Below are 18,807 nucleotides of genomic sequence, written 5' to 3' on the forward strand. Positions count from 1 at the left end.
TTTATGTTCAACATTGCAACAAAGGTTATACCTATGTTCCAGATATCACAATACTTAATTTAATATTAATATGACTAGCACTATGCTGCCACTTTATATGAAAAAAAATTCTATTGAAATGATTTTTCTGTTTAGCCATGAACAATTTATCATTTTATAAGACTGTACTTAAAACATCTGAAAAATATTTACTTGGAATAAAAAGTAACTGTCGCTTATAATATAGTGTACACAAGCACCTACTGATCTACAATTAACATTCAGCAATCCTTTTGATCAAATTCATGGAATATATTTATAAAAAATGCTTTATTAAAATACACCTAATGAATACTTCAATCCACAAAATTCCACAATTTCTTTACAATGTATCCCAAAAGAAAAATTTCTATTTATGTAGCATCTTGCGCTTCTCAGAATCATTCCAACACACTTCACACACAATAAATTCTTCTGTAGCGCAGTTCCTACTGTTAGGTAAGCAAACCTGAAAACAATGCACAATTAGTGACTCAAGCGCTGCAACCATTAAAGAACAATGGTGCTACTTGTCTATTAACATTACCTTGCATCCTGTATAAATCCCAATTTCCTGCTAACAATATCAGCGATTTCTCCCATTATTGGACTATGGTACATATGCTGATCAGTCAGACATACAGCAAACTTGGATAATGTGGCCATGCTAAACCTGTCAGAACAGAAACAGCTTTAACACTCAGACTAGAAACCAATACTACAATAACGTAAATATTTTATTCAGCACAGAGTTAGGTGTTCAATTATTTTTTTTGCCATGGTCACAGCAATATGAATTGGCAAAGCAACAATGTAAAATAGCACCAATAATATAAATGTCTCCATAATAATCAATAATGTTAATCGAATGCTGACCTTTATATCTAGAGGACTACAATACAAGGGAATAGAAGTTGTGCTATAGCTACCACAAAGCCCTAGTTAGACCATACTTACTGCACTAGATTCAATGCTGGGCACCACACCTTAGAAAGGATATACTGGCCTTGGAATGAGTGCACATTAGATTTATGAAATAATTACGTGGGCTTCAAATGGCTAAATTACAAGAGCAGTTTACAGAAACTGGTGTTAAATTCCCTGAAATTTCAAAAATTACAGGGTGATTTGGTCAAAGTTTTCACGGTATTAAAGGGAATAAATGGATCAGATAAAGAAACAATTTCTATTGATTGGAGAGTCTAGAACTAAGGGACATCACCTAAAAATAAAGAGCCAGAACTTTCAGGATTGAAATTAGAAAACACTTCTACCTGCTAAGTTGATAGAAGTTTGGAACTGTCGTCTCCAAATACCAGTTGATGCTAGGTCAATTTTAAATCCAAGATTGATAGATTGCCATTAATCAAACATATTAGAGAATGGGACAAAGGCAAGTATATGGAGATAGGTCACAAATCAGCCATGATCTTATTGAATGATGGCCGAACAAGCTCAAGGGGCTAAATGGCACACGTCTGTTCCGACACTATGTGATACACTTATCTTTTCATCAGATTTGGATTGCTTTCTAAGATGCAATTTGGCCTGAAAATAAACACTGCACCAAATATGCCGGACAAATTTATTTACTGACATAGACATGATGGTTCCCCATGTCTTAAATTTTCTATAATTTCTAATTCTATGACATTTTATTCATGGCATTTCACTTGTCCTGTGACCCTGTAGCATTATTGAGCATTGGATGGAATAGATTTTTGTCTGTGATGGGTTGAAGTTATTCCATTTGGGAAGTCAAATCAGGCAGGTTCAGCACATTTTCCTCTGCACTGAGCGGGTGAGACAGACAAACCTATCCCTCCAATTCTCTAAAGAAACAATGTCATCTCATTCTGCCACCTACCCTCAATCAGCATTACTATAGTCTGCTTTCTTTTCTTGAAAAGTGAGATTTTGGTTTTGCTGATTTTTAAATGACATTTGCTGACTTTAATACTGGTTATTTTCCATTCTCCCAAGCACATCTAATGATTCCTGAATCCTGAAGGAAAGATAGAAAATATCCTCAGATTTCACAGTATAGAAACAGTAGTTAAGCCTATCACATTTGCTGACTTTGTGAAAGAGATTTACTTAATTCTAATGTCCTGAATGTTTCCAAACCTTTGTACAACTTTCTTTTCCAACGGTTTATCCACTTCTCTTAATAACACAAACTTAAGCTATCGCTCTATAGTGGGGTGTATTGGTACATTAGCAACTGTCTGTCTTTTTTTTTTAAATCAAATATATTTCAGCAAATCGGTGGTAGATCACCATGAGAAATATTAATAAAAATGTAAAATTATGCATTCCTGATGAGGGTAGGGAAACCTATCACCACCTACTAATGAAAGAAAATTCTGAATTTGTTTTTACCGTTAAACATTAAATTCCCTTCCCCACTCTCCCCAGTGCCTTCCATAATTTTCTGACATATGTTAATAACAGTACTGGGAAAATGGCTTGAGGAAGTTAATGAACCCAGAACGAAGATTTGAAATTATTGTTCTTCATTACAATTATGCTGCACCACAGTTTTGTTGGTATTGCCAATGCAAAATACTGCAGATGTTGGAAATTGTAAATACAAACAGAAAATGCAACTAAAAATAAACACAACAACTCGGCAGTCCAGGTACCATATGTGAAGAGAAAAACAAAAGTTAACATTTCAGGTGTGTGACCTTTCACTAGAACTGGATTTGTAGTTCTGATAAAAGGTCACAGAGTTGAAACAGTAACTTTATTTATCTCTCTAAGATGCTGCTTGATCCTGCTGAGTATTTCTAACATTATCCGTGTTACTATTGAGGTTTTTTACGGTTTCAGGCTCTGGGATCTGGATTTCTGCTCTATAGGTTTTTCGATAGTTTTTAATAATCTTTAATAGAAATGGGGGGAAAATATTAAAGTAGATGTTTAAGTTAATCAAGTTTAGAAAGGAACTGCAATAACCATGTATGAATTTAATCTTCATACAAGTTAGATGAGTCAAATTGACAAAAGTATCCTGGAGGTGGAAGTAAACAGTGTATTCAGGGTAGTTCCTTAGAACAATGCATTCTGGAACCAACCAGGGAACAGGCTGTGTTAGACCTGGTAGTGTTATCAGGCAGGATTAATACAACCTTATAGTAAAGGATCCTCTTGGTAGGAGTGATCATAACATGATAAGAGTTTTGGATTGGATTGGATTTGTTTATTTGTCACGTGTACCGAGGTATAGTGAAAAGTATTTTCCTGCAAGCAGCTCAACAGATCTTTCAGTACATGGGAAGAAAACGGAATTAAACAAAATTCAAGAAAATACAAGAAAATACATAATAGGGTAACAAAAGATATACAATGTAACTACATAAGCATTGGCATCGGATGAAGCATACAGGGTGTAGTATTAATGAGGTCAGTCAATAAGAGGGTCATTTAGGAGTCTGGTGACAGCAGGGAAGAAGCTGTTTTTGAGCCTTTTCGTGCGTGTTCTCAGACTTCTGTATCTCCTGCCCGATGGAAGAAGTTGGAAAAGTGAGTAAGCCAGGTGGGAGGGATCCTCGATTATGCTGCCCGCTTTCCCCAGGCAGTGGGAGGTGTAGATGGAGTCCATGGATGGGAGGCAGGTTTGTGTGATGGACTGGGTGGTATTCACGACTCTCTGAAGTTCCTTGCGGTCCTGGGCCGAGCAGTTGCCATTCCAGGCTGTGATGCAGCCCGATAGGATGCTTTCTATGGTGCATCTGTAAAAGTTGGTAAGGGTTAATGTGGACATGCCGAATGTCCTTAGTTTCCTGAGGAAGTATAGGCGCTGTTGTGCTTTCTTGGTGATAACGTCGACATGAGTGGACCAGGACAGATTTTTGGTGATGTGCACCCATAGGAATTTGAAACTGCTAACCATCTCCACCTCGGCCCCGTTGATGCTGACAGGGTGTGTACAGTACTTTGCTTCCTGAAGTCAATGACCAGCTTTTTAGTTTTGCTGGCATTGAGGGAGAGATTGTTGTTGTTACACTACTCCACTAGGTTCTCTATCTCCCTCCTGTATTCTGACTCGTTGTTATTCGAGATCCGGCCCACTATGGTCGTATCGTCAGCAAATTTGTAAATGAACCAAACTTGAACCAAGTTTTGCCACGCAGTTGGGTGTGTACAGGGAGTAGAGTACGCAGCCTTGCGGGGCACCGGTATTGAGGAGGAGGTGTTGGTGTTCATTCTTACTGATTGTGGTCTGTTGGTCAGAAAATCGAGAATCCAGTTGCAGAGTGGAGAACCAAGTCCTAGGTTTTGGAGCTTTGATACGAGCTTGGCTGGGATTATGATGTTGAAGGCGGAGTTGTAGTCAATAAATAGGAGTCTGATGTAGGAGTCCTTGTTTTCGAGATGCTCTAGGGATGAGTGTAGGGCCAGGGACCGGTTGCGACGGTATGCGAATTGAAGTGGGTCAAGGCGTTCCGGGAGTATGGAGGTGATGCGCTTCATGATCAGCCTCTCGAAGCACTTCATTACAACTGACGTCTGGGCCACCGGGCGGTAGTCAATGAGGCATGTTGGCTGGTTCTTCTTTGTTACCGGTATGATGGTGGTCTTCTTGAAGCAGGTGGGGACCTCGGAGTGGAGTAGGGACAGGTTAAAGATGTCTGTGAATACCTCTGCCAGCTGGTCTGCGCAGGCTCCGAGTGCCGACCAGGGATCCCGTCCGGGCCCGTCGCCTTCCGCGGGTTCACTTTCAGGAAGGCCGATCTGACTTCGGAAGCTGTGATGGTGGGTATGGGTGAATTATGGGCTGCAGGGGCACTCAACAGCGGATTGTTGGTTACCTGCTCAAACCGAGCATAGAATGCATTAAGTTCATTGGGGAGAGGTGCGCTGCTGCCAGAGACACTGCTCGGCTTTGCTTTGTAGCCCGTTATGTTGTTTAGTCCTTGCCACAACCGCCGAGAGTCTGTCTGTGACTCTAGCTTAGTTTGATATTCTCTCTTGATATCTCGGATGGCTTTGCGGAGGTCGTACCTGGATTTCTTGTATAGGACAGGGTCGTCTGCCTTGAACGCCTCAGATCTGTCCTTCGGTAGGGAGTCAATCTCGCAGTTGAGCCATGGCTTCCGGTTGGGGAACGTATGTACTGCTTTCTTTGGCACGTGGTCGTCCACACATTTGCTGATGATGTCTGTGACGGTGGTGGCATACACATTTAAGTTAGTCGCTGAGTTCTTAAATATGGACCAGTCCACTGTCTCTAAGCAGTCACGCAAGAGCTCTCCTCGGACCAGCACTGCACAACCTTCTTAGCTGGATTCTCCCGCTTGTGTTTCTGCTTGTAAGCCGGGAGAAGGAGCACAGTCTTATGGTCTGGTTTCCCAAAATACGGTCGGGGGATGGTACGGTAGGTGCCCTTGATTTTTGAGTAGCAGTGGTCAAGAGTGTTGTCGCCCCTGGTGGGACAGGAGATGTGCTGGTGGAATTTTGGCAGTATACTCTGGAGGTTGGCCTTGTTGAACTCTCCGGCCACGATGAACAAGGCCTCCGGGTATTCTGTTTCGTAGTTGTTTATAACTGTGTACAGTTCATCCAGCGCCTTCCTCACTTCTGCCTGGGGTGGGATGTAGACCGCTGTGATAATGGCTGAAGTGAACTCACGTGGAAGATAGTATGGGCGGACTTTACGGTCAGGTGTTCCAGGTCTGGGGAGCAGTAGGTTGCCAGGGTCGCCACATCCAAGCACCAGGCGGAGTTGATGAGGAGGCAAACCCCTCCACCCGTCGCTATGCCTGAAGATGCCGTGCGGTCCACCCGGTGAATAGAGAAGCCTTCAGGTTGTATGGCACAGTCCGGTGAGGTCGGGGTGAGCCATGTCTCTGTGAAACAGAGCACACAGCAGTCTCTTACTTCCCTCTGAGAGGTAAGTCTGGCGTTAAGTTCATCCAGCTTGTTTTCAATCGCTTGGGCGTTTGCCTGGAGTATGCTGGGGAGAGGGGTCTTGAAACCGCGTTGCTTCAGTCTAACCTGCAGACCGATGCGTTTCCCTCGCTTCCTCGGTCGGCGGCTGCTGCTGGATGATCCTGGGATCCGATGGGAGACGTCAGCCCTTGTGGAAGGTAGGTGGTTGCGTCTGGTGGGGTCCAGGGCGCTGGTGGGGACCAGGGCGCTGTTTACGTATCCGGGGTCACATCTGGCATGGTCCCGGGCGCTGGTTGAGGTAGAGGGGTTGCTAGGGTGACGGGTTTGCGATCCAGATGGGTCCCGGCGTTCTGCGGGCGCGAGAATACCTTGCAGCGCATTTGGGTCCTTGCGCGGGGTCTCCGCCATTTCTGGGGTCCTGAGTCGTGGGCAGGGGCTTCCTGAAGGAGGTTGGGCTGGGTCCCATGGTCTGTTTCCTCCCTGGGCGCTCCTGGGGTCGGGTCTTGAAGTCGACCCGGTCAGGCCTCCACGCGGATTTTTGTTTCTTCCATCACCAGGTAGGTCGGGTTGTTGGGCGGGCTTAGCCGGTCGGGTCGCTGGGCGGGTCTCTCGGAGTCGCGTTGGGCCTGGTCTTGCCGTCGGGGGTCGGGTCGGGAGCTCCGGTGACTAGGCCGGGCGATCCGGGGGCTGGCGTCGGTAGTTAGGCCGGGTTTTGAGCTCCGAGTAGGCTCCAAATCGAGGTCGGGGCTTCACTTCCGTTTTGGGCCAGTTTCACATTCATTTTGAGGAGAAGAGATTTGCATTTGAAACTAGTGCCTTAAACCAAGGTAATTACAAGAGTACGAAAACAGAATGGGAAAATGGATTAAAAATAAGATCGGAGCAAAGCAGTGGCATATATTTAAGAGATATTTCATAATACTGATATTCCATTAAGAAAGAAAGATGCAGCGAGAAGGATAAAAGGTAAAATAAGCAATGAAATTGAAAGAAAGGATGTACAAAGATTAGTGATAACCCAAGCATAGGATGACTAAAAAAAGAGAAACCGGAGTATGAGAGAACACTCATAAGAAATATAAACTTACAAGAAATATTTAAAGGCAGGAAAAGCTTCCCCAAATATACAGAAGAGAGTAGTTAAAGGAAACATTGGTCCCCTAGATGATGAGACTGAGGAATTAATAATGGGAAACAAGGAAATGAACAAGTATTTTGCATGTCTTCACAGTAGAAGACAGAAAGTATCCTCAGAAATAGTGGGAAATGAAAAAGTAAAAGAAGGAGGATCGTAATCACAATCATTGGAGAAAAGGTATGAGGAAATCTTTGGAATGCTGTTCCAGAGAGCAGGAGGTTGGGTCATTGAATATATTCAAAACTGAGTTAGACATATTTTTCATTGACATGTGAGTTATGGGGGGGGGGGGTGTGGAGGCAGGCGGAGGCAGGCAATGTAGTGTAAAGGGTCAACAGATGGGAGATGCTAATGTATGACACAGATGATTATGTACCACTGACATCAGTCAGTCATGTGCAGTACAATAGCATGGGCAGCATGGTAGCATAGTGGTTAGCACAATTGCTTCACAGCTCCAGGATCCCAGGTTCGATTCCCAGCTTGGGTCACTGTCTGTGCGGAGTCTGCACGTTCTCCCCGTGTGTGTGTGTGGGCTTCCTCTGGGTTCTCCGGTTTCCTCCCGATGTGCAGGTTAGGTGGACTGGCCATGGAAAACTGCCCTTAGTGTCAGGTGGGGTTACTGGGTTATGGGGATAGGGTTGAGGTGTGGGCTTGGGTAGGATGCTCTTTCCAAGAGCCGGTGCAGACTCGATGGGCCGAATGGCCTCCTTCTCCACTGTAAATTCTATGATGTTAGACTCAAGGGGGGGATTAGATGTTTAGATGTAGAACAAATAAACAAGTGTTGAACAGACACCAGAGTATGACTACAGTCCATCTCCTAACCGACTCAAGTCCAAAGTGCACAGAAAGAAGGACCATCTGAGAACAGCCAGAACAAAAAGTGGAGTTAAAGCCACAACAGATCAACTATGATCTTGCGAATCATGGAGTAGGCTTGATGAACCAAAAAGCCTATTCCTAGATTTTGTGATCTGTTTTTTTACTCTTGGTCCGTCCTTGATTCTTCTAAGACTGCTGGATTCGGCGACAATCGTTCCTCCCACTTCCTGCGTTATTCATATACTTGTGTTTTTAAAATTCCTTTAATTCATTTTATCATAATTCTTCCCATCATTTCAGGTTAACGTTGTATAAAGAAAGACTATGTGGTCTCAGGATGTTGAAAAACATTTTATAGTCAATGAAGAACTTCTAAAGCTTTGGCACTGTTGTAATGAAGGGAAATGTGGTAACTATTTGTATAAAGCATGGTTCCACAAATATAAATGGGACGACCAGAAAATCTGAATCGGTGATGTTGGCTGAAGGGTAAATATTGGCCAGGGTACCAGATAGTAAGAAGTCTTACAAGACCAGGTTAAAGTCCAACAGGTTTGTTTCAAACACGAGCTTTCGGAGCACTGCTCCTTCCTCAGGTGAGGTTTCTCACCCCAGTCCAACGCCGGCATCTCCACATCAGGGTACCAGATAGACTGTGATGCTCTTCTTAACTCCACTTAAGATGGGCCATTAGTTTAATATCTCATTCAAAAGTGCACATCCATCAATGCAGCATAGAGTATCAGCCTACATTGGGCATCATGTTAGTCTTCCCTGCAATGGCCACATCCCATGAACAAAAATTCAGGTTGGGCTTTTGAAGGTTTATGCCTCAGATTGTCTGGGAATGCCTCGAAGAAATGGATTTTGAGTACTGCACGGAGCAAGATTAGCATGCTCAACTGCAGTCAGCTTTTATTGAACTTACTTTATTTACACCTCTCTATCAGAGAAGGCATTATATCAAAATACTCAGATCCAGCAATATAGTACAAAAGGCATACGTTTTCGGCAAGATAATTCAGATGATTTATTGGTTGTATCCATCGTAAATTATTCTACACATGGTGTACCTGATATAGTAACTAATATCTTAGAGGAAACATTGTATTGAGCATAAAAGGAAGCTGCACATTATTCCCAGTCACATCTATTGAAAATATAACATCAATTATGAATCCTTTGCTAAGTTAGCATTTTATTATATACTTGCATTCTTTTGAGCAATTATTCAAAGATGTGCAGGTTAGGTGGATTGGCCATGTTAAATTGCCCTTCTTAGTGCCCAAAAAAAGGTTAGGTGGGGTTACTGGGATAGGGTGGAGGTGTGGGCTTAAGTAGCTTGCTTTTGCCAAGGCCTGGTGCAGACTCAATGGGTCGAATGGCCTCCTTCAGCACTGTAAATTCTATGATTCTATTTTCCAGTAGTTTTGGTCTGTTCATACTGTAGCATTTTCAAGGTGAAATGCTGTTATCAAATCTTTTTTTAAGTCATTAAAGAAGCTAAATGTTAGAAAGAACATAACTTTACTAAAAATATAAAGAAAAGAACATATGCTGTATTTACCTTTGAATCCGTCCCCATGCTTCAACCATAAGCTGTTGCACCATAGAATCATGAGATTCGACATTCAACCTTTTGGTAAAAACAGAAATATATTTTTCGATATGAACCATTATGCTTGAAGCAATGTTGATTTAACATGAATAAGTTCAAATGTGTGCATCTAAAATTGCAAACAGTGTCTACAATGATTGGACTTCTATGCTTATCCATTTAACATTCTGCAGATGGGAAATTTTTTATGGTTCTTAAACATCCAATTTCATTCATAAATTCAAAAAAGGTCGACAGGGCTCAACGATATCGAGAGCTAGATTCTAAATCAGAATCTTACTTAGGTTTTTAGTTCGACACTCCTTGATGGTGCTGCTCACCGACTTCCTGTCACTACAGGTCAATTTTGGGATTCTACATTCTGTCCTATTGTCACTGCTTCAGTCTCAAAACTTTTCTAATGCTGTGTTATGGACGCTTCAGTCATTGTCTGTGCAGAGTCTGCACGTTCTCCCCGTGTTTGTGTGGGTTTCCTCTGGGCGCTCCGGTTTCCACCACTGAAAGATGTGCTGTTAGGTGAATTCTCCCTTTGTGTACCCGAACAGGCTCTGGAGTGTGGCGACTAGGGGATTTTCACAGTAACTTCATTGCAGTGTTAATGTAAGCCTACGTGTGACACTAGTAAAGATTATTATTATTTTGGTTTTTACAATCAGAAAACAAAAAGTAACTCTTCATAAGTTTGCAGGTAGCTATGTGGGGTATTCGGCCTGTAATATGACTTACAACATTTACTTTAATGTTGTAATGTACATTCTGATGCAGTGATATATATCTGTCACAAAAATGCTCAAAAGGATGTCCATCAATAATGACAGAAAAACCTTCATCCTTTTACACAACAGAATATGCAGAAAAGTGCCATCACACCCTCGGCTAGTGCGTGGTCAATTCCAGTCCCACTTGACCCAGAGTCGCAACACAGGTGAAGTTAAATTTTATATAAAATACCCGAGGTCCTTGGTTGAACCCAATATACTGTCCCAGGTTTGTAACTTTAAAAGACAAGTAACCTTTTATTATGCACAGTATTATATGTAAACGGACAGAAGATATAGTTGACTATCTACTAACTCTTTCCAAATCCCCTCTTCGTAACTACCCTCACTCTCTATAAACACACACAGACAATAGACAGAGAAAGGATGGTTGAACGGTAAAGATAATATTAATACAATAAAAGGATATTTGATGTACTGGGATGACTTCCGGTTAATATCTTTGTGAAGTTCAGGCATTGGTATTTCTTCCTTCGAGGCTTGAGATGGTTTTCTCTGGCAAGGTTGTCTGGTTTCTCTGTAGATTCAGGATCATCTCAAGTTGTTTTGGAACAATAAAGCAGTTTGTTCACTTCACCATGCAAGAGAGAGAGAGAAATGGAGCGGGGGGGGGGGGGGGGGGGGGGGGGTGGCAAGAGAGTCAGAGAGAGACGGAGAGACAGACAGACACAGACACCAATCACTGACTTTTGTTAAGCAGAACAATGTCCCTGGCCAACCCACCAGTTGCCAGTTAGCCAATTGGACCAACATTGACCAAAACCTGTTCTTAAGATTCACTCAACACCATAGAGTCTGGCCTCTCCTCTCCAAACATAAAACCTGGGAACATAATGTCCTGACAAGCAGACTGCTTCAGCTCGAGTCTTATCAGATTCCGATTATGGTTCCACGGACCAAAAATAATAAAATAAAATTTAATATATAATAATAATCATCACTTATTGTCACAAGTAGGTTTCAATGAAGTTACTGTGAAAAGCCCCAAGTCGCCACATTCGGATATCGGCTCTGAAAATGTGGAATCTGTATGGGTAGAGTTGAAAATACCAAGGGACAAAAAAATATTAGTGGGTATCATATATAGACCCCAAACTGCAGTGATGAGGTTGGGAATGGCATTAAACAAGAAATTAGAGATGCTTGTAACAAGGGAATATCGGTGATTTTAATCTTCACATAGATTGGGCAAATCAAATTAGCCACAATGCCATAGAGGAGGAATTTGTGGAGTGAATACAGGATGATTTTCTTGACCAATATGTGGAGGAAACAACTAGAGAGCAGGCCACTGGGTACTGTGTAATGAGAAGGGAATCATTGCCAATCTGGTTGTACGAGACCCCTTGGGGATGAGTGACCATAACATGATAGAATTTTTTATGAAGATGGAGAGTGAATTAGTTGATTTGGAGACTAGAGTGCTGAATCTTAATAAAGGGAACAATTTTTTTTATTAAGATGGAGAGTGAAGTAGTTGATTCGGAGACTAGGGTGCTGAATCTTAATAAAGGGAACTATGAGGATATGAGGTGTGAGTTAGCCTTGATACATTGGGGATTGGGGAGAGTTACTTAAAGGGATGACAATGGATAGACAATGGCAAACATTCAAGGAACGCATGGAGGGTCTATATATGACACCCACTAATGTTTTTTTGTCCCTTGGTATTTCTCAACTCTACCCATACAGATTCCACATTTTCAGAGCCGATATCCGAATGTGGCGATATTGTGACTTGTTTATTCCTGTCTGGCACAAAAGTAAAGGGGGTAAGAGGGCCAATCCATGGCTTACAAAAGGAAATTAGAAATAGTATCCGACGCAAGGAATAAGCATACAGATTGGCCAATAAAAATAATAGGTCTGAGGATTGGGAGCAGTTTAGAATTCATCAAAGAAGGACAAAGGGATTCATTAAGAAGGGAAAAGTACAGTACGAAAGGAAGCTTGCAGGGAACATGAAGACTGACACTAAGAGTTTCTACAGAGGTGAAGAGTAAGAGATTGGTAAAGAGAAATGTAGGCCCCCTAGACAGAAACAGGGGAATGCATAATAAGGGACAAAAAAATGGCTGAGCAATTGAATACATACTTTGGTTCTATCTTCACAAATGAGGACTCAAATCAGATCTCAGAAATGTTGGAGAATGAAAGGTTTAGAGAGGGAAGAACTGAGGGTGATCAACAATAGTAGAGAAATAATGCTGGGAAAACTGATGGGATTGAAGGCGGATAAATCCCCAAGGCCTGAGAATCTGCATCCTAGAGTGCTTAAGGAGGTGGCTCTGGAAATAGTGGATGCATTGGTGGTCATCTTCCGGGATTCTATAGACTCTGGAACTGTCCCTGCAGATTGGAGGGTAGCTCATGTCACTCCGATATTCAAAAAGAGAGGTAAAGAGAAAGCAGGGAATTATAGACCAATAAGCCTAACATGGGTAGTGGGGAAAATGCTTGAATCCATTATCAAGGACTTGACAGCGGAACATTTAGAAAGCAGTGGCAGGATCAGGTCGAGTTCGCATGGATTTATGAAGGGAAAATCATGCTGGACAAATCTGCTGGAATTTTTTGAAGAGGTAATTAGTACAGTCGATAAGGGGGAGCCAGTTGATGTGGTGTATTTGGATTTTTAGAAGGCGTTTGACAAAGTCCCGCATAAGAGATTATTGTGCAAAATTAAAGCACATGGGATTGGGGAAATGTATTGACGGGGATAGAAAACTGGTTGGCAGAGGCAGTAACTAGTGGGATACCACAGGGATCGGTGCTGGGACCCCAGCTATTCACAACATATATTAATGATTTAGTGAGGGAACAAAATGTAACATCGCAAAGTTTGCAGATGGTTACCAAATTAGGTGGGAGGCTGAATTGTGACGAGGATGCAGGGTTCTGACAGCAAGGTCTGGACAGGTTGGGCGAGTGGGCAAATCAATGGCAGATGCTGCATAATTTGGATAAGTGTAAGTTTATTCATTTTGGAAGCAAAAACAGGAAGATGGATTACTACTTGAATGGCTGTAAATTGGGAGAGGTGGTGTGCAGCAGGTCCTGGGTGTCCTTGTGCACCATGCGATGAAGGTAAGCATGCAGGTGCAGCCGGCGGTAAAGAAGGCTCATGGTATGTTGGCCTTCATTGCAAGAGGTTGAGTATAGAAGCAGGGATATGTTGCTGCAATTGTACAGGGCCTTGGTGAGTCCACACTTGGAGTTTTGTGTGCAGTTTTGGTCTCCTTCTCTGAGGAAGGATGTTCTTGCTCTCGAGGGAGTGCAGCAAAGGTTTACCAGACTGATTCCAGGGATGGTGGGACTTTATTATGAGGAGAGATTGACAAGGTTGGGATTGTTCGCGCTGGTGATCAGAAGAATGAGGGGGTATCACATAGAGACGTATAAAATTCTAACAGGACTAGACAGGGTAGATGCAGGGAAGATGTTACCAATGATGGGTGTGTTCAGAACCTGGGCTCACAGTTTGAGGATTCAGGGTAAACCATTTACCAGAGATAAAGAGACATTTCTTCACACAGGGTGGTGTGCCTGTAGAATTCATTACCACAGGAAGTAGTTGATGCTAAAACTTTGAATATATTCAAGAGGCAGCTGGATATAGCACTTGGGAGAATGGGATTCAAAGGCTATGGGGAGAAAGCAGGATAGGCTATTGAGTTGGATGATCAGCCTTGATCATGATGAATGGCGGAGCAGGCTCGAAGGGCCAAAAGGCCTCCTCCTGCTCCTATCTTCTATGTATCCATGTATTCCGGCGCCTGCTCGGGGAAGCCGGTACGGGAATTGAACCCCGCTGATAGCCTTGTTCTGCATTACAAGCCAGCTGTTTAGCCCAGTGCTAAACCAGCCCCTTAAAAATAACACCAAGGAGTCTTACAAAAGCTTCATAATGGTCTTTATTGAGTCAATGTGGCAGTTCCATTAACCTCAGTCTATTTATTCCTGAGTACTGAACTAATGCTAATGGGGGTTAAGTACAAGTTAGAATTGCAAACTTAAGACTATTGGACACAAGACTGAGAAAGCTACAACTTTACTTAAAAAAGTAACATTCCCAACATTTTCCCGGACGTTCGGTTCCTTGAAGCTCTGCATTCTCTTCATCATGTTAGGGCAGCACGGTAGCACAGTGGATAGCATTGTGGCTTCACAGCGCCAGGGTCCCAGGTTCGATTCCCCGCTGGGTCACTGTCTGTGCGGAGTCTGCACGTTCTCCCCGTGTCTGCGTGGGTTTCCTCCGGGTGCTCCGGTTTCCTCCCACAGTCCAAAGACGTTCAGGTTAGGTGGTTTGGCCATGATAAATTGCCCTTAGTATCTAAAACGTTTAGATGGGGTTATTGGGATAGGATGGAAATGAGGGCTTAAGTGGGTCGGTGCAAGACTCGATGGGCCGAATGGCCTCCTTCTGCACTGTATGTTCTATGTAATTCTATGTGGATCAGAGACGGTGGTCCAACATTGCTCGTGATGGATTATCTTCAAAATTATTATAGGTGAACCATGAAATCAAACAACCCAATTTAATTGTTCTCAAACATGTGGGGCTGGATTCTCTGGTCGACGACCAGCCGAGTTCCCGACGGCGTGGGTCTCTCATGGTCCCATCCGTCGGGAACTCGGCACGCGGCTGCAGACTCAGTCCAGCACCGCCACTGTCGTGGGTGGGTCAATCCACGGGCTGTGGGCACTGTGGGTGGTTGGTCCAGGGCGCGCAAGCCGACCAGGGCAGGGGTAGGGGGATCACTATTTTGCAGGCCGGGTCAGCGAGCAGCTGCCGCCATGTAGCACATGCACACCCACGGATTTTGCAATTCTTCGGGAGCCAGGTGCTTTATGCTGCCGACATGCTAGCCCCCAGCCAAAAGGAGGATCGGTGGCCGTTTTACACCATTTTATTGGGCATAAAACACCACCATTCCCACGCAGGCGTGCATCTTCAGCACACCGCTTTACAAAACGATCAGAGGGACAGTAGAAAGCTGTGCTTCTAAAAATCATGTTGTTTTCCCCCCAAACGAGTGTCAGGAGTAGAATGCTAAATTAAGACATTCAGTTGCTTTAAATAATTAGAGTTTCAATCTAATAGTTGATCTTATCCAAAAAAGAAAAATCCTTGACAACAGAACCAATAGTCTTTCTTAAATTTCTAGCTACTAAATGTGGTAAGAGTCCAATGAGGATTTATATTTCACGATATTAGCACTGTTGCCTCACAGCGCCAGGGACTCGGGTTTGATTTTGACCTTGGGTTACTGGCTGCCTGGAGGTTCTCCCAGTGCCTGTGTGTGTTTCCTCCGGGTGCTCCATTTTCCTCCCAGTCCAAAGATGTGCAGGTTAAGTGGGGTTATGGGGATAAGGTGGGGGATTGGGCCGAGGTGGGGTGCTCTTTTAGAGGCTCAGTGCAGATTCATAGAATTTACAGTGCAGAAGGAGACCATTTGGCCATCAAGTCTGCCACAGACCTTAGAGAGAGCACCCTACTTAAACCCATGCCTCCACACTATCCCCGTAACCCAGTAATCCGACCTAACTTTTGGACTAAGGTGCAATTTAGCATCGCCAATCCACCTAACCAGCACATCTTTGGACTGTGGGAGGAAACCGGAGCACCCAGAGGAAACCCAAACAGATATGGGAAGAAAGTGCAAACTCCACATAGTCACCTAAGGGCAGAACTGAACCCGGGTCACTGGAGCCGTGAGGCAGCAGTGACAACCACTGTGCCACCGTGCCGTCCCCAATGGCCTTCTTCTGCACTGTAGGGGGTAGGGGTTCTAAGTTCACAGCTATTTGGAACTAGCACGTCCCAGCAAAATGCCAGCATTTTGTAAAATTGAATCAACAAGCAAGCAATTAAACACAGCATACTTAAGGGAAATCTAGGCAAGCATGGGGAGAAGAAAACAAAGGATTATTCTGATAGCTAGGAATAAAGGAAAGGAGACCCAAATGGAAAATAACCATCAGTATGAACACCGAGATAAAAGGCCTGCTCTTGTGGGGTATATTCTTTGACATTCAATGTAACAAGCTTTGTGGGTGATGGTTAATCTGCTAAAAGGGGCTGAAGTATGTGTAAATGATTGTACCATCTTCCTTCAATAACTTAACGAGCTTCAGTACCTGTAGTTACCTCAGTGCATTGTATAACATATCCACCAACGTTTCATCATCCATCAGGTCAATCTTGTTTTCAGCTAGCACCCGAAGAACCATGAATTGTGGATGCTTTCTAATGAAATCTATGGTCCTCAGCATCTGTGGCCTCTCTTTTTGAAATTGCCAGAGTAAATTTATTGCATGCCCCACATGCTTCACCGAAAGCTTGGCTTTGTTCTTCCCCACAACATCAAATATTTTGTCCTCAGTTGAGCAGCTGCCCAACTGATCGAGCAAGGAATCACAACCCATTGGCAGTGGGTGGCACAAGTGCTTCAAACGAATAATTTTTAAAGGGAGCATGTCTTTTTTCTAGCTTAAGGCATATTATCAGAACTTCTTTAAGTGAAGAAAGTAACAACCAAAATGTTTCTCTTGTGTACTGAAAATGCAGGTCACAGTTCCTGAGGATTGCACTTCGGATTCATTCCCTGCAAAAATAAGAGAAATCGAGTCAAGTCACATAAAATCAATACTTATTTGGAATAAATTATTTTTAATGTATCACCAAAGTCAATATCAAAATTTGAAGCTGTTCAAAAGTTACAATCCTTTTAATTTAAAGCCAGCTGTAACGCCGCCCGAGTGAGTTGGTAGCAATTCTCGTTCTGAGCCAGCAGGCCCTGACTTCAAGTCTCACCTCAGAACTTGTTGGCCACGGAGGAGCATGGCTCAAAACAGATTGCTAATCAGTCTGCAAATATTCACCAAGGGAGAAAGAAGTTATATAAATGCTCTGTCATTCATATCTATATGTTTCTGGAACCCACCTCTATTCACCTGAGAAAGGAGCAGTACTCCGAAAGTTAGTGATTCGAAACAAACCTGTTGGACTTTAACCTGGTGTTATAAGACTTCTTACTGTACCCACCCCAGCCCAATGCCGGCATCTCCACATCATCCATATCTAAGTAGCATGAAATTCATTTGTCTCTGTGCTCACAGAACTATGTTTGCTCCCAGTTCAGCTGCCTTTGTTTTAAAATTTTATTCCTCTATTTCAACAATTCTTTTTTAATATTCATTAATGGGATGTGGGCATTGTTGGCTGGGTCAGCATTATTGCCCATCCCAAATCGCCCCGGAGATGGAGGCAAGCTGCCTTCTTGAACCACTGCATTCCATGTGCACTTAGGTATACCCACAGTACTGTTAGGGAGATATTGCAGCATTTTGACTGAGCAACAGTGAAAGAACAGTGATATAGTTCCAAGTAAGGGGGTGTGAAACTTTCAGGGAAATTTCACGGTAGTGATGTTCCCAAGCATCTGCTACCCAGAAGTCTTGGTGAGCTCCTGCAGTGCATCTTTTAGATGGTACACACTATTGCCACAGTGCGTCAGTGCTGGAAGGAGTGACTATTTGTGGATGGGGTGTTCTGATTGTGTCAAGTTCCTCAAGTGTTGTTGGAGCTGTACACATCCAGACAAGTGCAGAATATTGCATAACACCTCTGACTTGTAGATGGTGGACAGGCTATGGGGAGTCAGGAGGCAAGTTACTCGCCATGGGATTCCTAGCCTCTGACTTGCTCTTGATGCCACAGTGTTTTTATGGCTGGTCCAGTTCAATTTCAGTTCAAGACTGGTGTGGAGAAGCTGGTGCTGGTCTGGGGTGGGCACAGTAAGATATCTCACAACATCAGATTAAAGTCCAACAGGTTCATTTGAAATCTTAAGCTTTTGGAGCGCTGCTCCTTCATCAGGTGACGACTCAGCCCAAGACTGGATGTAGCAGCTGAAGATGGCTGAGTAAAGGACATTACCCTGATGAACCCCTGCACTGACATCCTGGAATGGAAATCATTCACCGGCAACAACCAGAACCACCTTCCTTTGTGCTAGGTAGGACACACAACCAGCAGAGAGTTTTCTCCGATTCCCATTAACTCCAGTTTTGCTCAGGCTCCTTGATGCCACATTTGGTCAATTGCTGCCATGATATGAAGGGCAGTCACTTCCCGTTCACCTCTGGAGTTCAGCTCTTTTGCCCATATTGAACCAAGGCTGTACGGAGGTCAAAAGCTGAGTTACTCTGGTGGAGCCCACACTGAACATCAGTGAGCAGTTATTGTTAAGCAAGTGCTGTTTGATAGCACTATTGATTACCCCTTCCATCACTTTACTGATGATCGAGAGTAGACTGAATGAATGAATGGCAATTGACCAGGTTGGATTTGTCCTGTTTTTTGTGTACAGATATGCCTGCTGGGCAATGTTCTACATTGCTGGGTAGATGCTTGTTGAGGCACGCAAAATCTTGAGCTTTATAAATGGAGACAAAGTACAAGAGCAAGGAAGTTATGGGAAACCTCTAGCCTTTGATTAAAGAATTGCATCTAATTTTTGGCATCA

General features: G+C 43.4%; 1 protein-coding gene across 8 annotated transcripts in view; it reads right to left on the reverse strand.

Moving 5' to 3' along the window:
• The window catches only part of fastkd1 (FAST kinase domains 1), a 66,695-nt gene that overhangs the window by 33,432 nt on the left and 14,456 nt on the right, over positions 1 to 18,807 (reverse strand). For 5 of the 8 annotated variants that reach the window (XM_038789441.1, XM_038789442.1, XM_038789444.1 and 2 more), the window contains exons 2-4: positions 16,428 to 16,884; positions 9,447 to 9,515; positions 566 to 691 (exon numbers count right to left, since the gene is read on the reverse strand). In XM_038789441.1, coding sequence (XP_038645369.1) covers positions 566 to 691; positions 9,447 to 9,515; positions 16,428 to 16,756 — 524 coding nt within the window. In that variant the 5' untranslated portion in view covers positions 16,757 to 16,884. Of the gene's footprint in view, positions 1 to 565; positions 692 to 1,885; positions 2,024 to 9,446; positions 9,516 to 16,417; positions 16,885 to 18,807 lie in introns of all 8 variants that reach the window. The other 3 variants (XM_038789446.1, XM_038789447.1, XM_038789445.1) reach the window with 3 other exon arrangements.

The sequence above is a fragment of the Scyliorhinus canicula genome, chromosome 2 (genome assembly GCF_902713615.1).
Source record: "Scyliorhinus canicula chromosome 2, sScyCan1.1, whole genome shotgun sequence".
In the NCBI taxonomy this organism is placed as follows: Eukaryota; Metazoa; Chordata; class Chondrichthyes; order Carcharhiniformes; family Scyliorhinidae; genus Scyliorhinus; species Scyliorhinus canicula.